This window comes from Odontesthes bonariensis, chromosome 4 (genome assembly GCF_027942865.1).
Source record: "Odontesthes bonariensis isolate fOdoBon6 chromosome 4, fOdoBon6.hap1, whole genome shotgun sequence".
In the NCBI taxonomy this organism is placed as follows: domain Eukaryota; kingdom Metazoa; phylum Chordata; class Actinopteri; order Atheriniformes; family Atherinopsidae; genus Odontesthes; species Odontesthes bonariensis.
Genome location: NC_134509.1, coordinates 25246664 through 25274265, shown reverse-complemented (window position 1 = coordinate 25274265; position 27602 = coordinate 25246664). Strand labels below are relative to the sequence as shown.

The window sequence follows — 27602 nt, the reverse complement described above, 5'->3', positions numbered from 1 at the left end:
TTTCCATGCTTCTGAATATCTTTCAAAGCTTTTTTTGGACACTGGACACTTTCCCTCTTTTTCCCATCCAGTCCTTGTACCTAACCATTGTCAAAGGATTTCTATGAGTCGTAAAAAAAAGGCACCAAACTCAAGGAATTAACCTGTTTGTAATGGTATCTTTGAGAACTTTGTTACTAGCAGCCTGTCGCAAAAGCTATTTTTTTCATGACAGTGTGAACAGGACAAGTCTCATGAATTCCGGTTTGTTCAATTCCAATTTGGGCCACTTCAGTATGTGGTCATAAATCAGATACAGATCAGATTTTTTGCAATGCGACCTCAGTCTGTACAGTCAAATCCCAAATCCTGCGACTTCTGTGTGACTTCTGTGTTCTCTTGATCAATGTTGGCCACAATTCTCCACAGGTGGAAGTCACCGCACGTCTGTCTTTTATAAACATGATGGACGAGAGCACAGACATTAGCCAGGAAGACCAGCGGGGTGCTGGACTCAATAAGCATGGGAGGATAATTCCTGCATCTAGCGATGTCTTTGTTCTTTTTGCTCATGCAGATCTGATTTAGAATTGAGCATCAAGGCCTGCAGTCTGAAAGACAATTATTTGTTCCTATTTTTAGTTGCACCAAAAAAGATTTCAAACTTGGCATATCTCAGCATGGTGTGCTGTGTGTCCTTAAAAAACATGTAAGGAAACTGGACAAGAAGAAGTGTCAGGCCTAAAAAACTATCTACAGCAGATGAACAGGATCTGAAAGTGATGTCCTTTAGAAAAAGGAAAAAAAATCCAGCAAAAACCTGACACAGCAGCTGAGAGATGCATCTGGACCTTCAGCTGATCCATCTACTGTTGGCCCAAGCCTCATCAGAAATGGTCTCCATCGGGGCAGTTGGTGGCGTAGTGGGTTAAGCAGCCGCCCCATGTACAGAGGCTTCAGTCCTCGATGCAGCGGGCCCCCGTTTGAGTCCCGCACCGGACGGCCCTTTGCTGCATGTCTTCCCCCTCTCTCTGTCCCCTGCTTCCTGTCTCTCTACAACTGTCCTATCATTAAAGGCATAAAAAAGCCCAAAAAAACTTTTTTTTAAAAAAGAAATGGTCTCCATGGAAGGGTGGCTGTCAAGAAGCCATTTTTCAGGAAGAGAAAACAGAGAGAAAAGGCTGAGCTGTGCCAAATGACACCAGAAGTGGACTGAAAATCAGTGGCAACAGGTCTGATGGAGGGATGAATCCTTCCCAGAGCCCGGACCTCAACATTATTGAAGCAGTGTGGGATCATGTTGGCAGAGAACGGAACAAAAGGCAGCCGACATCCAAAGAAGAGCTTTGGGATGTCCTTCAAGAAGCCTGGAGAACTATTCCTGAAGACTACTTAAAGAAATGACAGAAAGCTTGTCTGAGAGGGTTCAGGCTGAGTTGGAGAATAAAGGAGCTCAGAACAAATACTGACTTTCAAGCTGGTTAGAATTGTACAAATTCTGTCTTTGCCTTATATACTGTATTTATGTTTTTCTTTACACATGTTTCAATAAATTGCTTCAACAATTCCCCTCAGTGAAAACTTGTATTACACTAAAGTAAAAAGTAAGAACATTTCTGCATAGTGTAAGGAGAGGTATTTAATCCAGAAAATCAAACTTTTGAAGCAGCATCATCAGTTAGTTTTTATCAGTAGAGAGAGCTACATTCAGGTCAAACACTAAGAGGAGCAACTTATTAGAAAAAATGACAAACTATTTAAGTCATGACTAGTTTTTTATACTAAAACCGTACTTTTTGGGGTGGTTTTCACCTTAATATCACTTTTGCAGTGTAAGGGCATGCAATAGTCACATGCCCTTTGGGGAATGACACTTCGTGGCTCATTGGCTTTTGCTAATAAATGCTAACGGGTGGCTGGTGCCAATTTCTAAGAGACTGAAACAGCAGTGTGAGAATTTTCCTAATGCTCTCCAAAGTGACTGACTACTTTCCATCAGACCTTTCAAAAATCCATCAATAATTTAGTAATTAAATCATAAGGTGTCCTCTGAGAGTTCAGGGGTTTTTTGCTTTTCACTGCTTCATTCATTGTTGTTGTGTTTCACACGGACAGCTGGAATTAGAGGCAAACACTGCTGAAGTCTCAGAAAACTAGGCTCCATCAGCTGATTGTAAAAAGCACTGGTGTCTTTCGGGCCTGTGGAGGGCCCGTCTTGGGCCTTTCCCCCTGCCAGTAAATAAAGAGATGGACAGTGTGCCCGGTGTTATCAATGAAGCCAGCCTCTTGGCTCTCCAGAAAGTGCAGCTTGGAAGGCGTCCATAGCAGGGCATTAGGCCTGGAGGTTTGTGTCGTTTGTAATTTATAACACTAAGGGGAAATGGGGAAGAGGACAATATGGAGAGAAGAGGGAGAAAGGGAATGTGGGAGGAGGGGGATGGGACTTGCTGCACAAGCAAGTGGCTCTGCTTCCCTGAGTGTGCTGCACTGAGCCTGGATACTAGCCTGACCAAGCTGCAGGGTTTTCTGTCCCTCTCCGAGGCACAGCCTGAACGGACCCGGTTTTTCTTTAAGTTAAACACACAACGGATAAAGATATGGTCATAAATATCATCCGTATCAAAAATGTCATGCAAAAGGTCAACATACTCTCAGTTGGAAATAAAAAAAGGAAGCTTTGTGAACCAAGAATTTGGTTTCAAGATGCAAGACGCACGATAGTTTTCAATTGATTTCAGCACCACACAATCGCTTTAGAGCTGAAACTTTCCCCCAAGCACAAAGAGCACTGCATCTGGTAGGCCTGGATGGTAAATGTTTAAAATGGTATGGATGTTTTTCTTTATGGATATATTACTTTAATGCTGTGTTTAAATAAACAACACACGGAAGATACCACTATTTTCCTGCATTTGGTCATCTTTGCTCATTCATCCTGACCACTCCAATGTAATATCAGTGCTCCTAATCATTCAGTATTTCAACATGAAACTATGAGGAAACTAATTATTGTGTTTCTCTAACCAAAACCGGACTTTTGAAGCTAATGTAAACATGTTAGTCAGACTTCTCAGAGCTGGATCAACTAGGCCACTAACTGACGCTGGCACCCTGTGCTTGTTCCAAGTTTACATCCAGTTCAGAGAAGAAGAAGAAGAAGTAGAAGAAGAAGTAGAAGAAGAAGAAGAAGAAGAAGAAGAAGAAGAAGAAGAAGAAGAAGAAGAAGAAGAAGAAGAAGAAGAAGAAGAAGAAGAAGAAGAAGAAGAAGAAGAAGAAGAAGAAACAGCCAGTTTAAGCGTGTATTAATACAACAGAATTCCCAATAAAGCTGCTTTCATTCACATATTTTTCCGTTTCTTTTGTCACAGCACAACAGGCTGAAAATCATCCCATTAAGACCAATTGTCAACTCTCAATCAATTAGAGTGTTTCCAGACTGTCGCTCTGCTCTAATAAAATCCTGATTTTATCATCACAGCCTCATCTGACAAACTCACCATTCGGGTAACTTAAAGAGAACGTCTGTGCAGTGAATTCAGTTGTACTGAATGATCGCCCACAGAGAAAGTTAGAAGTGGGAGAATGACTTGAACTCACATAGTCCACAGAATCACAGAGTAGGACATACTTTAGTCAATCAACCAATTTCCCCCTTAGTGCACATATACTGGAGCATAAACATGTAGTCCATTTTGAGTTATGACCATAGCTCTACTCAGCTGCCCATGTAAATGTACTGCATGTTGTAGACTTAAGCTCAAGAGACTTCTTGAGACACGTGTGTTTGGAGATGCAGTTTAAATCAATATGTAAATGACACCCACTTGTGATCAGGTCGGCCGTGATGCCTGTTGAGGGCAAACAGGGCCAAAAGAGGACTCGCTTTGAGAAAATAAAGCAAAAGTTTCCCCTATACAGTATCTGTAAGATCCAGAGTGTTCCAGGTTTACTGCACATCAAAGTCTCAAGATAACCTGCTTACAGTCACAGCAGTTTTCACCTCGTGTGTGTTATCAAATTGTTGCCTCAGCATTATTTATATGTCAGCAGCCAGATAGAGGATCTTGTCAAGATGGCAGATTCTCACCTGAGCAAGACACAGTCACCAAACTTTACGCGCGTGTTGTTGTGTGTGTTGGTTCGAGCTTGAGGAGGACTCTTTAGCGCCATTATGAAGGAACCAGCGGAACAGGCCATGACAGCGAAAACCAGTCCTGATTCTCACAGCAAAGCTGATAACACAAGAGAACGTGACAGATTTGCAGACAATAATAATCAATATAATGATCAGTGCATCATTCTTCTCCTCCTCCTAATCATCACACAGCGACACTAATAGCAGCAATTTCCTTTCATTTCATATGAGTGACGTAATGCACAACACCCAAATGACCCTGATAATATCTTAAAGACATAACCACAGACAAAACAAACATTTCCTCTCGCCAGAGGAGGATTTTTTTTTTTTTACATGGGAATATAATGAGGATCTTTCTAAAATATAAATGACGTAACGACGAGAAAGATGAGCTCTACCTTTACATTTAAAATGAGCATCTTTCTGACATTACAAATAAGGCTCTCAGTTTCGTGGTGTCCAGCTCTGAATGGTCCCTGGCACCCATTCATTCTCTGAGTCCTGAGAGCTGCCAGCAAATTCATGATTGCTTTGGAATGATAACAAGTCTCTCAAAAAGCTTGAAACAATCATTTGGCATTTCATTCAAATGGGATGAGAGCTGTTAAAATGAGCAGGGGTAAAAAACGTCCGGTGCTCTTCAACAGCTCAAGTGGATTACATTTAAATTCAGGCCAGTAGTTTGTCATTGGAAATATAGCGCCGTTTCCAGTACAAGCCCACACCTCTGAGCCTTAGTCCCCTGTTATGGTAATATGGCTCTGTGACCACGTCATGTCATAAAGTCAAAATAATCTGTTCACGAAAGGGAAAAACACACACACGTCCAGAGTGATCTCTGTTTGGGAAACGGCTTATTAAAAGCAACGTGGGGGTGGTTGCATTCTGGATTGCATAATAACAAATTTTCCTCAATAGCGCATGGCGACGGATCCTAGGCAACATGAGCTGGAAGCAGACCCGGCTCCTTAACAACACGCACAACACAAAATTACAAAAGCTATTCCTCAGGAATAGCCATCATCCGAGGCGACCAGATGCGAGCCCGAAGCGACAGAAGAGCAGTGTTTAGGGAAAAAAAATCTGCAGAACTTCAAATGTGCTCAATGTAGTTATTTCACCACTGCAGACAATACATCACTGTTATGGTCTCTGTGGATTAAATACTGACTAAAAGAGATACAGTAATACTACTATACTTGCTACAATACATGACTCGCCTCTTTGGCACAATGTGGGATTTATTCCTAAGCGACTGCTTTGTCACTACTATAAGCAGCCCATTGATTCATCAGGATTATATACAAATAAACCTGGCATACAGAGAGGAGGAGGTCAGGTAAAAGAGGTTCAGATCAGAAGTCCTTCACAAGAAGGAAACCCACCCAGTTTGCTCTTCAAAGTGGCACTTTAGCACGACATGTTCAAAACTACAGCGACCCTGTTGTGGTTTGTGATTTCTTCTCTATTTCTGATTGTACCTTTAGATGCTTGCACACAGCTTTGCCAAGTGGGACAAAATTTGAAGGCTGGCGTATTTTCCAGCTAATGCCAAATACAGCAAGCTGATACTGATACAAAAGCAGTAACTGTGGGGCAGAAGCTCTTAATAGCAAAGCCAACCTTCATATACACTGGACTACACGCAAACTAAAGTATCTGACACCTTCCTGAATGGCAAATCAGGCTCACTATAAGCAGACCGCACAAATGTTTTTAAGGGTAAAATGCATAGAGAAAATAAATGTAGAGAAAAGTCATAATGCCAGATCAGACAGGCCTTGGGAATGCACTGTGTCTAGATTCATCACACTCCTCAACTGTTGTACTAATCGGCTCTTAAAAGCCTACTCCATGTTGTACCAGAATCTGAAGAATGTAGGGCAATTCAAAAACCAGTCGTGTAACACAACAAACTCAAGGGGTCAGCCCAGTCGATATCTAAAACACCAGAAGTCAACCGTCCATTTTCATTCATCCAGATTTTAAACTGAAACTAAGGGCTGCTTTGCACTGATTAACTGGAATTTTACAGTGTCGGTAGATTCAGGACAAATTCACTCTGACGGACTTCATGCTTTAAACCGTTACCGTTTACAGCACTTCATATGTTCTTTAGGAAATAGATCTTTGATTGTTTTTGCACTACCACTGGCTTTCGTCGACTTGAGCATTAAAATTAATAAGAATTTGTAACGGCAGGAATGCTAATTTGCTGCTGAAATACACGTCTTTGTGAGTTGTAAATTTCAGCCAAACTGATATGCAACCGTGGGCGGTGCCTGATCAGGCCAGTTAGAAGCCGACCAATAAGAAGACTTTGGATTTTTGACAGCGGGCAGCTTCCCCGACTTCTGTTTTTACAGGAAATTTGTGAATATGCAGAAGCTAATCGCACTCTTCTGGTCATTTGGTGAGACCAGCAACTTCTCCATCACCTTAACTTATTTCTTAGAGTGTCGTTACTTATTTCTCATGTGTTATTGTGCTGTTGAAAGTAAATATCAAACCAGGCAAGGCGATACTGTGAATGCATAATGTCAGTTTGTTCAGAATGAAAAGTTTGCCCAATTTAGATCGACAACGGGGAAAATTTGAGGGCCAACTTAGATGTAAATTATATTCAGTTTGGGATGTGCACATGGACAACTTTGGCCCCAGAGGTAACATAATTGTTTCTAAAATAGTTTCTGCGTTGAGAACCACATAAGAGACGACCGGCATCAACAGATGCAGTAACAATAAAGTGCTGCACACACACCCTCTGATGATGGCATTTACATTACCTGCACCCCACCAAAGTATGTACAAAGTGTAACAGCCTCATGAAAGATGAAAGAACTGCACGTCGTGCCCAACCAGCTGTTTGTAGTGATAAATCCACAGATTTATCAACCAACTCTGCAGCCGTACAGAACATTTTATCATCTTTGAGCTTATTGTTTGGGGTTTACTGGATGCTCACAGGTTTACCTGCCCAGCAACTGAGTATTCTGGATTAAATAAAGTAAAAGTGAACCACCTGCTCAGCAAAAAGTGGCAGAAAAAAACCACCCTCAGACAGCTCAACACGTTAAGAGAGAATATGCGTACATATACAACCTGATATTTAAGCGCAGGCATGAACAGATTTATTTCGGTTTCTGGGATCATCTTCTGGAACTTCAAATCTGGAGAAGGATTTTTATCTCTTTTTGTCCCAACCAGGCGGAGAGGAGGCATGCGAAATAAGCCTGACTTGGACAGTTTGAACAGGGTAAAAATCGGGCTGCTGCCGCTGTTGAGCTGTCATGACATTATTAACAGAGGTACCAATGGGAGGACAAAGGTAAACTGTAAACAGAGACATGGCAGAGATTACTTCATCATCTTTTAAGATTAATTCCACCAAGCAACCGTTTACCCCCTTTTTTGATTGATTCGCGTTCAACTGAAGGTTGAGAAATAAGAGATTAGAAATGTCTTCTGTGACATGAGTGTCACTAAATGCTAATTAGCCACATGGAGCCAGAAACTTTCTGGGGAATTTTCTGAGGAATTTTCACACCCTTATCAGACAAACAAATCATTTCTCACCAAATCACACTTAAAGCAACAGTGTATTGGATGTAGTGACATCTAGCACCATTACTGCAACCAGCTAAATGCTCCTCCCTTTCCATATGCGTGTGAAAAAAATTATAGTGAAGGCGGAAAACACAAAAGTGTGTTTTATAGCTAATGTTTTGTCCCTTCGGGGCTACTGTAGTAACTCTACGGTACGACGAGGCAGAGCGAGACAAAGAGGACTTATGGCATCCTTTTTTGTTTTCCTTTTAATGATAATAAAAGCATATATATGCAGACATTTTAAAAAGAAATAAAAAGATAACTGTGACAAAAAGGCACGCGTCAAAAAACTGCTGGTAGTGAGTTATACGTTACTTTAACTGACCTTCCCGTGTTCACATGCTTTTGTTGTTAGATCAAATAAATAATAAAGACTGGAAAGAAAACTATCATCAAACAACAGGCATTCCTTCTCCCTTACTGAAAGAAGAACTCAAACCTGTAGAACTATACACACATGGAGTAATTACAGACATAATCCATGTTATCCCATGAGGCAGAAAACTGTTAAGGCGAGGCGAGGACAAGTGAGCAAGAGAGGCAACAAATGTGGGTTTAAAATGAACTATACTGATATAAAAACAGTAAATTAATCAAAACAGTGTGCCATGACATGCTGCTGGTAGCATGTACTTGCTATATGCAAGTGAGCACATTTTTTCTAAAGAAATTACATTCCACACAGGAGAAAATCTCCTACTAATGCCGTCCCCTGTAACACCGAGTATACTGAAATGCACACAACCTCTGATTCAATGTAATTAGTTCTGATAAAGTGAGTGGCTGGCTGGAGAAGTCTTGCTGAGTTCAAAGGGGTGTCCCTAATCAGGAAACATTAAGTGTTCTTACCAACACGATGCCATCTAATCCCAGAGTTTGTTGCAGCGTTAGCACCAAGGGTTACCGGGCAAACACTCCAACACGCTTTCTAGACATCTGCTATGATACGCTCCACGCTAACACCCACAAAGAATAAAACCATTTAAAGCAAAACACAAAACTCCTGTCAGTTACAAAGACTGAAAGTTACAAAAAAGGGTTTCACTTTAAGACAAAGTACTGCGCATAGAGGCCGTGGAGGCTGCTGAATCTGAATTAAGCATAGATTGGCCTATATTGCAGCAATCGGAGGAGTAGTTCAAGACGTGCCAGGCCTCATACGGGCTCTTTTACACAGGAGACCCTACTCTCAAACAGTGAGAAATGAAATATGCACCCAAGGGTAAAAAGCAGTGGCTGAAGGGGGGGAAGGATATATAGAAAACACTTCATCGATGGCAAATGGGGAATTGAATTACTTACACTCAAAGTTTACATGTAAGGAGCGAGGACAAACTGAGTCTAAAGATGCTGGGACGCTGAACATGATTTGAGCTCTCATGCCACTGCTGCATCCCGTCCTCCTCTCATATGGCCAGTATGTGGTTGAGTAACTTTAAATTTCAGGAATATTGCGCATAACTCGGAGTCAGCCAAACTCTTTGTTTTTAACTCAGCTACTTGGTTTGGTCCCAAATGGCACACACTGACCCACTCATTAACCGGTAAACCTGCAGCTCGACAAACAACCCCTGGATGACAGTAATTGTTGCAGTCGCAGACTGAGAGCAATTAATGAAGGGGCCAGAAGTTTCCACAGGGGTGTCTGACTGCATTAAAAGGCTCCTGCATGAATCTGACTGCAACCCCTGACCTATAGGGCCCGTGTTGAGTGTAATAAAATGACAAAATATGGTGTAATAAATATCTACATCAAGATATAACACTTTCTTTTAGAGAAAAACTACTTCTGAGTAGGTTGTAACTCTTAATGAAGGGTAGAGTGAGCATCACAGTGAGTGATGTATGGTTAAGTTAGCTAAAATCCTCACCAACAAATCCAGAGAGGCTGCCCTAAAAAAACTCCAACACGGTCTCTAATATGAGCAACATATATTGAGTTTTTCTTTTCTTTTCTTCTCTGTAACAGTCTCCAGACAACTATGCAGCCCTGCAAGTGGCATCAAATTAATTAACAATGACTTACAATACAAAGCACTTTGAACCGAGTGTGCGCTGTGAACAGAGCCAGATTGACTGGAAACTTTGACCTCGCCGCCGGCCTCCCTGCAACAGTGGCTTATGACTTCCACGAAGAGCTGAAGGCGAATTCTCTCTGGTGCCCCGCCAGCCACAGGAACACTCAGGCTCAGCCACTAAATACCAGAGTATACATCATCTTGGCATGGTGGCAGTGTGATGTGAGCGTACTGTATGTGTTTTTTGGCTTTTGGAGGGACGATCAAAACAGAAGTGACAAATCACCACTGATTCGTGTTATCAGATGTACCTAAGCCATCAATCAGCATGTGTCAAAGCATTTTAAAGCATCTTTCAAAGTGTTTCCAAGTGGTTTTCTTGCTTAAATAAAAGGTTGCTTGAGTGCAGATATGCCTCTTTAGTGCTGTATACTGAGCCTTCTTTTTCCCGAAGAATTTCATACCAAGGAGCAGACAAAGGTGATCTGTGAAAGTGAAACTTATTGGGAATCAACCAAAAAGCTAACTGAGTCTCTGTTTTATCAGCACTGAAAGAAGCCAACCCGCATTTACATTATAATGATGAGATAAAGCAAAAAAATAAATAAAATTACAGCTCCAGTTTGTATGAAATTGGGAGGAATCTACTGATATAAACGTAGAGTTTTAATCCTAACAACAGAATGTGTTCACTGACTTGTTTCTAGAGTGTCCTGGAAGGGACAAACTCAGTTCCGGCTCCAGATTCGCTTTACAAGATACCAGGTATGAGGTGAGGCGAAATCACTTTGCTGCAATCTAAAATTCTCCCTTATAGTCACCAAATCACATCAAGTGTTGATGAAGAAAGTGCATCAGCTAAATGTAAATGTGTGATAAAATAATGAACAATTTGACAGCACTGAACGCCAAAAAAACACATTTCCAAAAATGAAACACAAGTGTGCCAAGGCTGCCTCAGCAGATGACTAACTGATGATACTAATTGCTACTGGTTTTATTTCATCCTGTCCCAGAAAGCATCTTAAGTAAATTACCGCTTTTGGTTTGGAGCTTGCTAAATATAAGCTGATGCCCCAGAACACCTGGCAAAGGTAACGAGTACTCATGTTGATAAATCTTATTCTAGTGATCACTGTGATTGAGAACATGTGTCATTTTTAGGGACGTTTAAATATTCCAACCTTTTTCAATATATTGTGCTCATACCGACACATATGAATCTGATCATCAAGCATAATATAATTTCTATGGTTATAGTAATGGACAAAATGTACAGAGTTATGGGGGAGGAAAAACAATCAAACCAATCTTAATTTATGTTTAAATTGATTTATATTTTTAGCTAAACTGAAGACTTTCAGTAATTTCGCTATTTCAGCGATCCTGAAATTAGCCACAATCAGACCAAATCTGACCGTATCTGCAAGTCAGTGTTGATCTTTGGTAGATGGCGATATTTCATTTTAAAGCATTTATCTGTATCTATGGTAGCTTCATTTGAGCATGACGTGCATCCAAACTCGGCAAGCAAACACTGGGACATGTTTAATAAAAGCATCTAAAATGACTTTTTCATTTCTTTACTCAAAACCAAAGGGCCACTCGGTATCTAAGGTTTATCAGCACAGTTATTATCAAACAGTGATGCTTAAAGGTTTCTAACAAATGAAGAATGTCCAAATAAACTGATTCTACATAAAAATGTCACAAAATTCTATTCGATCATTTTATTCGAGCCAACATTATGAGTCTGTTAGCAAGAAAAGCAGCTCTAGGATTAGCTGTTAACCTCAGGGTGACCTTAGTTGTTGTGGGACGACCTTCTGGGTTGAATGGACGCTCTTTGATTAGATCAGATCTTCACAACCCGTTAGTGGAAGTGCATCAGGGAGATTTCTGAGTTGTTTCTCCTCGTCAGGATAGAAAAAGTTCGATCCGTAGTCGGAATGAATAAGCACAAATGTAGGAAATCTTTCTTTTACAGATTGATGATACCAAGCTAGGACATTCTGGTTTAAAATGATCAGTGGTATGCTTGGAGAATAGTATAGTAATATAGTAATAGTATAATATGGAAAATAGTGTGGTGGAATCGTGATCTGGGCCTGTCATCACTGATGGGAGAATGAATTGTAAAATATATCGACAAAGTCCAAAGGAAGATGTCAAGCCATCTGTTAACGAACCGAAGCTCAACAGAGAGTGTGTGATACGCCGACCCCGAACACTGAAGTGGCCCAATCACAATCCTGACTCAGAAATGCTGAGGAGGGGCCTGCAGCCAGCAGGTCATGTGAGAAAACCTGCCAAAATAAATTTGGATTAAAACTCATCCAAACAGACCTACAGGACTGATCAACAGCTGCTGGAACGTTGGACGTAATGCTGCATAAGGACGTCACATCAGTTACTAAAGCAATAATCTGCACATTTCTGATCATCACGCACGTTTTACTGCATTGTTTTCCTCAAAAAATAAAACACCAAGAGTGACATTTTTGTTTAACTGTTTAACTTTAACTTTGAAATGATGCTTTAGGCCATATGGATGCATACATATAGAAAATCCTGGAGGACTCACATGCTTTCACGCACCAATGTGGCTGATATCTAAACTTCAATATTTGTTTACTGATCACAAGTCAAATGGGCACCATTACACTGAACAGCGCTACTGCATACTGAGGAGATTCTGACACTGAGGAGGCACAGTATGTGCACAGAGGTGCACAGTAGCGGGACAGTTCAGAACGACAGTTAAATCTGAAGTCCAGTGGATAATAAGTGCAAAAATATGGGTTTTCTTGTTAAATAAATGTGATGTGAGGCGGTGGGCTGTAATAGCTGAATGATCTTGCAACAGTTTTGCAACTTTTGGTGAAACCAAAACTTATCTCAGCAAACACAAGAGTGCAAGTATTATAAAGTTGTTACTTTAAGTCAATCTCAGTTAAATGGATCTTTTTTCCTGTATCCGTGTGGCTTTCCATGGATGCTCTCCTGTAAGGGAAAAACTTCAACCTCCCTAACTACACAATACACACACACACACACACACACACACACAGGTACATGCACACACATCTAAAAATACATTCAACACAGAATTGTTGCACAAAACAATTCAACCATCAGACGTGGTGAGGAGGCGAAAAACAGCACTACGTGTGGTTATATTAGCGCTCTAATAATTTCACACAGGACAGTGCGCCTTCTTTGTTCGGCAGCACGTCTGCGACTAGTCAGCGGTGATGAAAACAAATAGTATGTTACGTAATGCTAATTTGGCATGGAGAACTACAGCTAATTTCTGGTAATGGAGCTAAATGATTTGCTCTGTTTTTCCTCCCAATTAATCCTCTTAAAGTAAAGTGATTATTCTAATGAGCACGCAAGGCTTCCATCATGTTTTTTTGTTGTTTTTTTGACATTTTGAGTATTGATACACCAGCTGCCGCCAGATGTGCGTGCTATAGCTGCATATTCCACCTAAAAAGAGCCAAAGTCAGATGACGCAACCGCAGAGACGGGGATGGCTATGCAAAACAGGAGATAAACCATGGGTGAGGTAAACATCTTTCTCAATTGACACGCACATAAGAACACACTTGGGGGCTTGAGGGTGTAAGTGGCGGTTATTCATTATCCACACAACTGCATTCCAGGGCCGGACAAAAGGGAGTTATCGCCACCATCACTCAGATGCAAGCACAAGAGAGGCAGAGACGGATTTAAGCAGGTTCTCAAACAAGATGCCCCCACCTGATAACCTCAGCACTGCTGTTGCACCATTCTCACATGTCCTCACGCTTACGAGAAGGCGATGAAAGGAGGGGGAAAGAGTGAGAAGGGTTCAGTGGGAGTGGGGCAGGGTAAGAAAAGCGGGAGGAGAGAGGGAGTGTGTGAACATTAACACTGAATGGAAGCGATGGAGAATGATAAGAGGCCCCCCCCCCCCAGCCTCCTCCTTCTCCTCCTCATTTACAGGAAGTGACCAGTGAGGCTGTGGCTGCTGCACCTCACTCCTGATGTGGCTGCTTTGAGGCCCGAAACAACCCCGCTGTCGTCCTGCTCCTCGCTTCCCCTTCGCTGCGAGGAATTTCTCGTAAGAATCTTGAAGAGGGGCTAAAAAAAAAATGCCTTCTCCTCATTCAACTCCTGAAAATCAGGTTCCACACTATCTGAAATCATTAACACAGCTCCACCTGCAGATGCACCACAGGTATTCAGTGCAGAGTGACAGGTCAAGCAGTGCGACCTCCTGTCATAAACTACCATTACATAAGGCAGGTGTCCACCTCCCCTTATCACAGGGACAGAGCAGACAGGTGAAACACTAATCTAACAACAGATTGCGTCAGGGGTCAAAGGTTGATGTGAGCGTCCTGAAACTTCTCACACCTGCCGGTAAACCACAAGAATATAGAACTGGCGCTCTCACCTTTTTTAAACTCTTCAAGCATCGCATCCAGCTTGGTGTCATTAAACACAAAATGCAACGGGTGGCTGTAAAACTTTGTGATGGTTTTGAGCGGCGTGCAATCATCCGGGTCAACGAAGGCCAGGTCCTTCACAAAGAGCAGATCCACTATGTTGGAGCGCTCGCCCTCGAACACCGGGATGCGCGTGTAGCCGCTCTTCATGATCTCGGACATGGTGTTAAAGTCGAGGGTGGCATCCCCGGGGATCATAAAGCAATCTCTCAGCGGCGTCATAACGTCCTCCACGGTCTTAGTCCTGAGCTCCAGCGCGCCCTGGATGATGTTCAGCTCCTCCTTCACCAGGTCGTTGTAGGGGTCCGTGACGCGCAGCATCTCCAGGAGCTTCTCCCGGTTGTACACGGTTCCTATCTCCTGCCCGAGCAGGTAGTCCAGCAGCTTGCTCACCGGGTAGGAAGCGGGGAAGGTGAGCAGCATGAAAAACTTGGTGAGGAATATGGTGTTGGCGCCGACGGCGAGGCCGTGTCTGGAGCAGATGGCCTGTGGCACGATTTCTCCAAAAATGACAATTCCAATGGTTGACATTACCACCGCAATCAACCCGGAACCGGCGATGTCATCCAGCAGGATGGTGAGCGTGGTGTTCACCAACACGTTCCCGAGCAAAAGCGAGCAAAGTAAGTAATTCCCTTGGCTTCTGACCGGCTCGATTTTTTTGGCGTAATTCTTCTCCCTTTCGGTGCCGCAGTTCTGGACTATTTGGAGCTCCATGGGGTCCAGAGCCATGAGCCCCAGGTTCAACCCGCTGAACATGCCGGACAGGCAAAGCAACATGGAGATGAAGATGACCTGGAGCCAGAAAGGCAGCAGAAACTTTTTCTCCTCCACCACTATCACTTTGGTGTCATCTCCATCGTGGTAGATCCAGGTGTTCTCCGTCCACGGGTCGTGCATCCCGGCCACCGCCGGAGTCGAGGTGGCGATGCAAAGGTAATACGATTTACTCCTCTCTGTCTTTCGCAGAGGTTTGACCTCAATTTCTACTATTCCGGATGTTTTTCGATTTAGGATGATGTTGGGTAATATAATTATATCCGAAGTCCTTATTCCGCAGGGATGCAAGCCGGACGAGTCCTCCTGGCTCTGGTTATCCCCTGAGGAGCTGTCAAAGCTCCCCACCGCCCGGCTCCGCTCATGTTCCGTAAAAGCAATTTTGGACCAGGTCTCGTTGTTGATGTTCTGCCCGTATACCCTTAATTTCACACGAGACCGCTCACTCACCCGCAGGTAGCCCCTATCCATGAAGGAAATGTCGTCCGTGTCTTCCAGTCGGAGCCCTGTGATGACGGTCTCCTCGGACCCTTCCTTGCCACTTGTCGGGGTGACACAACACCCAGTGACAGTTAAGAAAATCATCGCCAAAGCTCGGACCCGGTTAAGTGACGCCATTTTTGTAGCGTTGGGTTCCTGGGATAACGGATCTGCCATATTGATAGCCATTGGCAACCAACCTCCTGAATGAAAAGGGATTTTAAAAATCAGAGCCAGTCGGAGTCCGCCTTCATCTCCGCCCAGGGTTGCCGTGACTTGTGCATCGGGACCTGCTTGTTCCCACTACGTGTCCGACACTGATGACTCGCGAGCGCAGGCCAGCGGGCCAGCTCGTGCCTCTCTTGATGTCCCCGAGACAGGCGACGGTGGTGACCAATCAGGAGCGGCAGCTGACCCGGGGGCGGGGCGTCTGCAGCCTCCTTGGCGAATCAAGTTCCAAAACAAGTGCACCTCATGTTAAGAAGCCGACAGAACTCTACCCGTGACTTTTTACAGCATATTATACGTCCTGCACTGAGGATAACTACCGTATAACTCCTGCATGATATACTACAATATCTGAAAACAACAACGACCACAACAAAACACTGCCACGTGTTGAACTTATCTCTAAATGAAGCTCTATATGCAAAGATCTCTTATCATAGATTTTAAGAGACCTGATTGGGTTAAGAAAAAAAAAGTTAGATTCGACCAGAAAAATGAAGAATGTTAGCTATGTTTTTATGTCAGAAATTCGTTTCTGAAGTCGTTTATCTTGGTATTTTAAACCACCAGGTTTGGGACTCAGCTGAATTTACAGCTATTTAAAAAAAGAAAGTACGCCTTCTTTCAGATCTAAGGTTTTATGCATAAGGATACAATATAAATCTGGGCCTGATCAGGTCTTAAAATGAGGTAAATACAACTTCAAATTAGGAGCAACACACAACATATTACATTATGTAATTATTTCCTTAACAAAAACAGGCAGAAGCAATGTGTGAGAAACTTAGTACACTTCTACTGCTTCCATAGGAATGAAGAAGCTAAGTAGCAGCCGGGTGCTGCTGATCAAATGCATTTGATTAATTGATCCTCAACAAGTGTGAGCACCTCTATAAAAGCAGAAAATGTGCTTCCCATCTATCTGGGAAGGGTTATAAGGTCATTACCACACAACGTTGAAGTCCATCATTGTACAGTGAGAATGTTTTTAAGTGGAAAGACAGCTCTCAATCTTCCCAGGAATGGACGTCCCAGTAAGATCCCCCCCAAGGTCAGACCATGCAATACTGAGAGAAAGTTTCAATTAGAAAAAGGCTGAACAAGTATGGCTTGTTTGGAAGGGTTGCAGGAGGAAGCCTCTTCTCTCTAAAAAGAACATGGCTGCACAGCTTAGGTTTGTAAAGCTGCAGAAAACCAAACACAGCATATCAGCCCAAACACCTCATACCGGCTGTCAAGTACGGTGATGGAGGGCTGATGATTTGGGCTTGTTCTGCAGCCACAGGAGCTGGACACCTTGCAGTTATTGAGTCCACCATGAATTCTTCTGTATATGAAAGTATTCTAGAGTCAAATGTGAGGCCATCTGTCCAACAGCTAAAGCTTGGCTGAAACTGGGTCATCAGCAGGACAAAGATCCCAAACACATCCAGTTATCACTGCTGAATGTGGTTTTAAAAGCTGAAGCATGGGTTGTTCTTGGTATTTTTATACACAGTTTCTATTTTTTTTGTTAAATGGATGATACAGTGTAACAAGCCATGCTTTGCAAGGACACAGTTCTTTAAAGATCTTCTGATCTGTAAAGTCTTAGAAATGGAAAATGATTTGCTTTCAACATGTATGCATTCATTTTTTTATTCATTTGTGGCATTGGTGTTTAAAATCACAGGATGCGATAGCGGTAAAGAAGCCACAATATCAAAAGCTCAAAAATGAAAATAGGACATTCCTTTGATAGACGATGTTTATTATCTTGCACAGGGATTTCACATTTTAAAAAATCATCATAGATTAGAAACGATTCACTAGTCATTTTTAGTAAAGCTCATCAAAGTGCAAATCCTCTCAGTACACTGATTAAATCTCGAGTGGTGTCATTTGTTAAAGCAAAGTGAAAGTGTGTAGCAGCCGAAACATTTGACTTGTGCTGTATACAAGAAAATTAAAAAAATATTTTTACAGTTTTCTAAACTGTTAGAGATGATTTAAAAGTCCTGACTAATTTAAGGTATTTGGATCTTGCCTTGATAGAAAGCTTCAGAATGATATATGCGACACAATTATAAGAATAAATTAAGGCAAACAATTACAGGCAAAAATAGAACATCAGGTTTTGCAGCACTTGCAAATTTGGATATTTTTTAGCTTTTTTTCCTCATGTCTTCTTTCAGAAATAGTCACATAGATGTTTACTTTTCTACACTCTTATGAATGTATTCAAATGAGCAAATAATGAATGATGCAGTGACCTATTAACGGGACATGTATACGAAGCGAACACCAAAAAAAAGATGACGATGTGCACATAAGAATTAAATCAAATTTCCAAAACGTAATTTGAAAAGTGAAGATGTTATGATGCTGGGCCTGTATTTCTCAGTGCTCTTCCCACCATCATTTGCAGCAGTCAGACCGTGTGCTGCAGCACCCCCCCGTGGCTGAACTGGGGCCTTGTTTGCCCGACTGAAGGGCCAGCTCGAAAGGATCCACGATGCCTGCCTGTATCAATAATTCAACAAGGTAGACAACATTAGGAGTTTAGAACACACACCCAACTCTACCTGAGTGTTACATAATGATCCAGTCTTAATCAGGAGCACTGTAAGAAATGTGGAGATGTTTTTGCTTGCATCAATCAATGTGTGCCAGTGGAATGAGTTTTTAAATATATACATTTACTTCTGCTGTATGGCCCAGTGTCACTTTTGGTTGTTGATTAAATCTACAGTTCACAGTAGCCGAGCTTTTATGAGAAGGAACAAAGACTACTGATCAGTGTTATCAGCAAAAAGATGTTGATTAGAGAAAACTGTATCGAAGCTGATTACAGTTTGGGTGGGTCCAAAGGGTAAACCATGGGGCTGATAAGAAATCATTACGATGTATTTACTTTTATTTCTCACAAAAATCAAAATCTCTTGTTAGTAGAACAAAACTGTCGACTGTTATCAAAGAGATGAGGGCACTCATTTAAAAGAAAAAAAAAAAAAAAAAAAAAAAAGAAGAAGTTGGCTGTTCTGATAAGTATGTGTGAATGTGTGTGTGTGCTTGCACTGGATGACCAGAAGAGCTGATAAGATGGCATTCCACTCGCAGAGAAGAGAACATTCCTTCCTGTTCAAGGTTCCCCAGCATGACACCACAGTCTGGTTATGACTTCAAGACAGCTGCTTGACCTTCTGCATGTGGATGCGTGCGTACGCATGTTTCAGTGGATATGCGAGTGTGAGAGTGTGCAGCATGCGTCCTGGTGCACACATGTGTGGCTGTGCAATATGTGCTCAGTGGGGCACTCTGGGTGTGTCATACACTTCAAACTGATACCACAAACAGACTGACCTCCAATTCTTTCAAAAATAAATACAATTTTGTCATCCAAGAATTTGAAATTGACACAAACCTTAGGTTTTACACCACATGACTTATCGGAGCCTCCCGGTGGTTGGAAAGTAAAGTCTCCTGCAAATCTGGAATGTGTCAAGATGGCAGCCACCTCTCCATCCACCTCCACCTCTTCATTGGCCTACGAAAAGCACCCCTTTGACATCACTTACACAGTGCATAAGCAGAGGAGCTTGAGCTGTTTTTTTTCATGTGGGATATACAGACCTTAAAGGTGTATTGACAGTCAAACTCAAAGCGGTCTTCGGCCCCTGTAATGTCTCCATTATACATCACCTGACAGGCCTTGGCGTTGCCTTTAGGGATCTTGAACAAGCGGTATGTGGCCGAAACAAATTTGAAGTCACCTGTTATGGCAACAGATAGAATATTACACATGTTTAAGTCATCAACCTGATACTAATGATGAAACAAGGCAGTGCAGCACAAATTAAATCCAATTTCATGTCAGTATTCTACAAAGCAAAACTGAGAAGTTAATGCAATTGTAAAAATATGAGAATATTTGGACTTAAAAGTCTTTTTAAAAGTTAAAAGTAATTCATCCCCTTAAAACTTATCTGAGGTCCTCAAAATTGTACATTTTGAAGTCCTTTTCATGAACAAAACCTCTCCCGGTTGTAAAATGGCTTGGACATGACCCTAAACATTTTTCCTCATGCAGTGAAAGAGGATCTGTGAATGTGATCATTTAGCCCCACCCATACTTCCCACTGCCATGAAATGAGAAGCTAGCACAAGTTATGAGAAGTTATCCTTGCTACAATGTAAATCTATTAATCTTGGATACTGGTGACTTCTCTGTGTAATCAACAATGTGCCAAAACTTCCCCTTCTGAACAGAACTAGTTGAGATTAAACTTAAATATTAAAGATGGTCACTGTTTTGAGAGCATGTTTGTGTGTCATTATGTGTGTGTCGGGATGTTCGTACAATGCGACTGTCCTTTTTCTCATAGTACAATTAGCCTGCTAATAAATGATCAAGCAGATAAAGAATTCTACGTATTTGGAGGAATTTACGGGGGGTTGAATAATTAATGTTATTAGATTTGAGCCCGTGTAAACCTGTGGCTGGTTAGCAGGTATTTAGATTCGTCCACAGTACCTAAAATTATTTATAATAGAAAGAATAAACGTCACTTCATAAAAATTGGTTAAAAATTTAAGCAAAATTTAGCCCATTTTGGAGACCAGATCAGATGCATAATAGCAGTGTGCATCAGCATCTACATTTTGTGTATATATACAGGTTAAGGATATGGGAGAGGTTAGGCTGCTATAGCGCATGCCACACCTTATCTGAGCTTGTGTGTCTTAAATCAGGTGGCGAATCAGATCTAGGTGTGACAAGGGGCTACAGGGGGCCGTCAGCTAGCGGACGCTCATTTAGCCACGTTGAGTCTCAGCAGCTTTCGCTTCTCATTTCATCGGTTCCTCGTAGCACACTCAGGATTTGTTACTGTAGTCTTTTACGTGGAACGTTTGGGCTGTCTGACCTTGTCTTTAAAACTGTAGGTGGTGCTCTGCAGATTAAGGCAGAAATCCTCAGCCACACCACTGACGGCTGATTTTGATGGATGGATTACGATGCATGTGTGCAATCATTTAGTGTTCAGTGCAAGCCTCTAAAATAAAATCTCATGTGCTGTCAGAACAGAGTTTATCGTTGGCTTGAAATTCTTAAAAGAAAACTTGCGTATGCACCTGGAGACCAGGAAACTCAAAAAGGTTTATGGATCCACAAATCTGATTTTAAAGTACAAGGATTTTGTGACTCATGAAGTCAAACCAAATGAACCATCATCAAACACCCACAAAGTGCAGACATTAAGGGTTGAGGCCATGGGAGTGCATGCAAACTGTGTCTGATTAACATCTCCCTCTTTCACCTGTTAGTGCTGTCGCGCCTGTCACACCTGTCAGGCCAGAAATACTGCCTTTCTTATTGGTCTGTGAAGTTTTGGCCTTCAAGGCATTAATGTGTGATTCAAGAAAAGTTTCCATTTAACCCAGTTTGGTTTTCAAAATTCCTTGTTTAGAAATGAGTGCGGAGCAAATAGGACAAGACACGCACACACACAAAAAAAGCGAGCACATAAGTCATAAATGAAGGAAATTATTTCTAACCCAGGATGTCCTGCAGTTCCTTGTTGTCCACCGTGACGATGCTGGCTGTAACCAGCCGTGGGGCGCTGAACCCCACTTCATCAGCCAGTTGCAGCAGATCCTTCCACCAGAGCGCTCCACCGAGACACTCACCTGCCGAGATAAAACCAGCGTTTGACGGTTTCTGACAGACCTGTTGAAAACATTTCGCCACACTGATACAAATATGGAAGCTAGGCCTGTGGCAAACTGCTGGTGAATGTGTGGCAAGCTTGGCAGACTTAGCGGTGGAATTATAGCTCAAATTGGAAATGTTTTTTTCTTTTTTGGGCACCAACCATTTGGCAAGCCTTGCCCTGCCGGCTCCTAAGTGCAAAGTCTGGATAATGTGTAATCAAGCCCATTCTGAACACAACGGGTAAAAGTTTGTAGAATTTGATGGTGATGACATCTGCTACGTGTCCGTTACATGGTGGTTTTTGGACTACTGTTCTGAAGCCTTCCATTAGGAATTCAGCCTTCACTCTCTTGTACTTTTGTACGAGGCCTTATACACCTTTATTTCTGCTGTAATTGGTCATTTTTATGCAGGAATCTATGGGGATTGACTCCCTTTTAGAGTTCATCTTAAGCTGGCAATCAGGGAACTGCCGTGTTTCGGACTTTTATGTTGGGTTCATTTTTACCAGCAACTCAGCTGTAGACAGTGTGAGTTCCACAGCTTTCATATTGCATCTTGTTTTCAGCAATGAGAGCACGTCTGAACAAACATACGTCAGCTAACTGTGGCGGCAAACAACCAGGGTTTATTATTGCCACAATGTTCCTCCCATCACTTGCAAACGTGTTTTTGCAGCAAAACATCATCATCAATTTGCCACAACACACCTTGCTCTCACGAGCAGAATTCTGGCATTCCGGCAGGTGCCTGTGATTTTATTGCAGCAGGATATTAATCTGACTCACCCCACAGAACTTTGTGATTTTTAATTTTCTCTGTTAGTCTTCCACTGGTGTAGATATCACTGAAGTGCAGCTCACCACCGTCCTAATGAGAGGACCAATGTTTGAGATCAATATCAGAGCAAACTGCACTAAAACCTTTATGATTCACAATCTAATAATGCTGTTGAAAGAATGGAGCAGAGTACCTTAAGCACACTGTAAGCTTCAGCCAGCACCCGTTTCTTATCTGGAGAGAGATTCACCACGCAGTTGGAACTACACGACAGCAGAAAATCAACAGTGTTCAAAACTGCGAGCAGCTCTAATCAGACAGCAACAGAACAGATAAGTCTGACATCTTACATGATGATATCAAATGAGTTCTTTTCCAAACTCGCATCAGTTAAGGACTCAATGTAGCCCTGGACAAAGCTGACATTTGGCTTCTTGTAGCCAAACTCCTTCATATGATAGTCCACATATGTTCTGGCCAATTCAAGCTAGAAGAGAGGAAGCATATGTCAAGTCCCTTAATGATGGGTGCACATTTCATTTGAACATGTGTCATGTGGTGTTTTTGCTGAGAATCTTTAATGTTTGGTTGCACCTAAGCAGTCAAGTGAAAAAGAAATAACCAATTCTACTGTTATGAGTCAGAACATAAGAGAAGAAAGATGATCTGGTCCTTCACAATTTTGTTTTATTCAATAAAATTAACTCAAAAACACTGAATCAAAAACTAAGTACACCCCATAACATAACAGCTCATGCTGTTATGTTACCTTTAGCAACAATAACTTGAAATAATCATTTTCTGTAAGACATTATCAGTCTCTCACGTCGTTGTGGAGGAGTTTTGTCCCACTCTTCTTTACAGGTTTGCTTCAGCTCATTGAGGTTTGCAGCAATGCTTTATGCACAGCTCTCTGAAGGTCCTGCCACAGCATTTCAGTCAGGTTGAGGTCTGGACTTTGACTGGACCATTGAACACCTCGATTATTTTCTTTTTAAACATTCTGCTGTAGATCTGTTGCTGTGTTTGGGATCATTGTCGTGTTGATGACCCATTTTCAGCCAAGCTTTAGCTGTCGGACAGATGGCCTCACATTCGACTCTAGAATACTTTGGTATCCAGAGGAGTTCATGGTGGACTCAATGACTGCAAGGTGCCCAGGTCCTGTGGCTGCAGAACAAGCCCAGATCATCAGCCCTCCACCACCGTGCTTGACAGCTGGTATGAGGTGTTTGTGCTGATGTGCTGTGTTTGGTTTTCTCCAAACGTGCTGCTGTGCATTATCAGCAAACATCTCCACTTTGGTCTGGTCTGTCCAAAGGACATTGTTCCAGAAGTCTTGTGGTTTGTTCAGATGTAACTTTACAAACCTAAGCTGTGCAGCCATGTTCTTTTTAGAGACAAGAGGCTTTCTCCTGCAACCCAAGTCTTTTTCTAACTGTACTGTCATGAACTTTAACATTTTACATGCTAACTGAGGCCTGGAGAGTCTGAGATGTAGCTCTTTGGTTTTTTTGCAGTTTCTCTCAGTATTGTACGGTCTGACCTTGGGGGGATCGTACTGGGACGTCCACTCCTGGGAAGATTGACAGCTGTCTTGAATTGTTTCCACTTGTGGATAATCTCTCTGTCTGTAGAATGATGGATTCCATGTGCTGATACATAACACCAAATAATTTAAACAAAGAGTACTTTCTTTTCCACGGGACTCTACACGCAAGAGCAGAACTTTGTCTTTAAACCTTTGACAATGCAGTCACTTTGATGCAACTGTGCGTTCAATACATAGTTATGTAACCACAAACTGAGATGTTCGTATCAATTAACAAATTAGTACTTTATTGATGTTGCACAATACCTGAGCCTCAGTCATGTCAATCCCAGTGACATGACCTCTCTCGCCCACTAGCTGACTCAACATGTAGCAGTCCCTCCCAGTTCCACTGCCCAGGTCCAGTATACGGCAGCCCTCTAAGCACTCTGGCACAACCAGACCACAGCCATAGTACCTGTGGCGGTCAGAAACACATCAGTATCAGAGCGATATGAAGTGTGTGATACAAGAAAAGAAAATGCATCATCATAAGCCCACTGACCTGGCAATGACTTCAGGGTGAACTTTCTTCAGGGCCTGACGAATGTAAGGCGGGATGGGCTGGGCTGGAGCCTTGCAGGCACTCGTCTGCAGGTCTGAAGATTTCTTCACCCGCTTTCCATAATAATCCTGCTCTGACAAAGAAAAGCTCCTCATCACGCAGAAGACTGCAATCATTTAGCACACGACAGTTAAAGTGATACTCCGGAGTAGATTCAACCTGGGGTCATTTGAACCGTGATATCCAGCCAAGTAGCCCACCCACAGTTTTTTCGATATTGGCTGAACATCAGCTGAGTTACTGAGTTATCCCGAATAGCTTCGTACAAGGGTTAATGGATCCTGGTCCGTATCTCCAAAATTACCACACTAAAATCACATGCCATGACACCAAACTTCTACAATAGTACAAATATGGTCTGTACTCACCAAACGATGCATTTGGAAGTTTGAAAATAGTCCAGGAGTTTATTATTATCAACACAAGCCTGATAGCTTCTCTGCTGCTAAAGCTGCGTCGACGTCACTTCAGAGAGCTGGGAGCTTCAAAATAAGATGAAGGTTGATCTACTACTGTAGACAACAAAGCAAGGCTGCTCAGTTTCTCCATTGATAAAATAACTTCACAACTCTACAACATAAAAATTCATAAAAAAACATGTAGAATATAGCATATACTTTGTTGTCTACAGTAGTAGATCAACCTTCATCTTATTTTGAAGCTCCCAGCTCCCAGAAGTGACGTCGACGCAGCTTTAGCTGCTGAGAAGCTATCAGGCTTGTGTTGATAATAATTAACTCCTGGACTATTTTCAAACTTCCAAATGCATCGTTTGGTGAGTACAGACCATATTTGTACTACTGTAGAAGTTTGGTGTCATGGCATGTGATTTTAGTGTGGTAATTTTGGAGCTACTGCCAGGATCCATTAACCCTTGTACGAAGCTATTCGGGATAACTCAGTAACTCAGCTGATGTTCAGCCAATATCGAAAAAACTGTGGGTGGGCTACTTGGCTGGATATCACGGTTCAAATGACCCCAGGTTGAATCTACTCCGGAGTATCACTTTAAGTAGAGCAAACTTGAGTGTTTAAAAGGGAACTGTATTTTCAACATTAAGCCTCTTTTCTGAGTCGTCTGCAATGTTTTAGAACCCCCCTCACCGCTTTTTTGATGTTTACTGCTGTCTCCGGTTTTTGCCCAATTTTGATTCATCTCAACCTGCTTCAGAATGGCAAGTCATGTGCATGTCCAAAAAGGTCCTTAAAAGCACCATAAACGTCCGTTTTCAAAATCATCAACTCACCGGAGTGGTTACTGGTGTGCACTGGTAATCCATATCAAATTTGGTTGCGAAAAGTTGCTTCTGTCGTGTTTTATTTGGCAGCTCGTTCATGCTCGGACTATTTTCTTAGCGGTGGCGGAGTAATATCAATGAACACCCAGTACAAAATATCAAATAAAACACGACAGAAACTTTTCGCCACGAAGTAAACATCAAAAAAGCGGTGAGGGGGGTTCTAAAACATTGCAGACGACTCAGAAAAGAGGCTCAATGTTGAAAATACCGCAGTTCCCCTTTAACAATGATGGGCCACTCCAAAGGTCTGAGACAAAAGCCATTTTGTATTTACATTACATGACAGCCTCGTTAACATCAGTGTTTTCTTCTTAACTCTCTAATAATCAGTTTTAAGCAGGTATAGGTAAAAATATAGGTCGACACTGGTTGGTGCGACTGTTCAGCAAGTTTCATTTAAACAACTTGTGCAAATCATCTTAAACGAGAATAGCGAGTTAAATGATTATGTTAAAGATATGTAGAGTGTTGAACTAACACTGACCATTGTCTGAAATATGTGTTACACAGTTCATTATTGTATTCTGGTAAAGACATATCGGACCTAACTCACCTGCAATTATCATCATTATTCTTAGTGATACGGACCCATTACAAGGCTGGGTAAACTTTGTGTGTGAGTTGTTTATAAATACATCTGTTTTGTCCCAATTAGAACAGGCCACTGTTCAGTAAATTGCGTTCTTAATGTTGCAAGAGAGGTCAAATTTATAAAGGGTTATTAGGCCTGAACATTTTTACCTAAACATGAGTTTATTTTTTTATGATCACTCATATTGTGTTAGGGCTTGTGTTACACCGGCATTACATGTTAGTTCAGTTACTTTTTTTCACTCCATATAGTAGAAACCTACAGCCCTCTGTTGGACTTGGTCTAAGCTGCATCTAAACAGCACAGTGTAGTAAATAATGCTCGTTATATTACCTTAACGTCGACGTGAATGGTGCTATCAGAGAAAACTTTGCCACCCGCACTTAAAAATAAAAAGATATCACATAAGTTAAAGATTAACTTACGTTCAGAGCATGACAGTGCTTTGAGGTGGCTATGTTAACTTGAATGAACATATCGAAAACTACTCATAATATTGCTGCCACTTCCTGTCCTGGCTTTACACTGATGTATTTGCACAATATTGCGCTCTATTTCTATTTATTTATTCATTTTATCATTCTATTCTATTTGCAAGACAAAAATGTGACACTGTAGACCGCTGGTCGTTAACTTTTTTTTAGCGACACTTTATAACGACACACCAGACTTAGATTATGCTGCTCTTACCTCTTGTCGTCGGCCATCGTTAGCCTACAGGTATTTCTAAAATGTAACACTGCTCGGGGAAACCTGTGTGGTTTTCACCCTGGATATATTATATTAACGGTTTTCACGCTTGTTCAGACAACAACAACGAGTGCGCAGCGGACTTCCTGCTCAAGAACACGCCCACTTCCTCACTTCCGGAAATCACAGTCGAAAGAACATGATACCTGCCTTGTTGCTTCTTCCCATCTCCCCATCATCTAATATAAAGAATTACATTTAACAGTGAAGTTTGGAGCCACACTTAATTTATTTCCATATTTCTCATCAAGAGCCAGACTCTCAGGCTTTGTTGTAATCTTTTAAAGTGGTTTTGAACAGCTCTCCAAGCTTTTTGAGGTCTATGTAAACTTTTTCTGGCAGCTTTTTCTGTTGTTTTCAGTTCAGTCCTCGTTACTAACCAGTTTCAGGGGAGTCTGCCACTGAATCAATCAAATAAAGGTACCTAACTCAAGGGACGAGCCAGTGTTGTGTCTACACATGACACAACTTTGCAAAGAAACCAATTAAAGCGACACAAGAGAAGTTTGAGAACCATATGTGATTAGTTTTAGTTTTAGGTACACTGACTTTTGTCCAGTTGTTTTGTATATTCCTGGGCTTGAAACTACCCTCGAGCATCTTCAA

General features: G+C 41.9%; 2 protein-coding genes across 3 annotated transcripts in view; both read right to left on the bottom strand.

Moving 5' to 3' along the window:
• The window catches only part of cnnm2b (cyclin and CBS domain divalent metal cation transport mediator 2b), a 54400-nt gene extending 38557 nt beyond the window's left edge, over positions 1–15843 (bottom strand). The window contains exon 1 of the mRNA XM_075464498.1: positions 14189–15843. Within this exon, the coding sequence (XP_075320613.1) occupies positions 14189–15686 (1498 nt within the window). The 5' untranslated portion in view covers positions 15687–15843. The remainder of the gene's footprint in view (positions 1–14188) is intronic.
• A 1615-nt stretch (positions 15844–17458) lies between these two features.
• as3mt (arsenite methyltransferase) lies at positions 17459–27090 on the bottom strand. Of its 2 annotated transcripts, none has more exons than XM_075463672.1 (11): positions 26937–27090; positions 26580–26628; positions 24294–24459; positions 24056–24206; positions 22548–22684; positions 22391–22460; positions 22206–22287; positions 21261–21392; positions 19338–19477; positions 19129–19251; positions 17459–18227 (listed from the first exon to the last, which is right to left on the bottom strand). In XM_075463672.1, the coding sequence occupies exons 3-11, from the start codon at positions 24446–24448 to the stop codon at positions 18123–18125; spliced, it is 1095 nt and encodes a 364-aa protein (XP_075319787.1). In that variant the 5' UTR covers positions 24449–24459; positions 26580–26628; positions 26937–27090; the 3' UTR covers positions 17459–18122. The 2 variants fall into 2 exon arrangements, with proteins under 2 accessions (XP_075319787.1, XP_075319786.1); XM_075463671.1 differs by having other exon boundaries at positions 24294–24421.
• Positions 27091–27602: the final 512 nt, after the last annotated feature.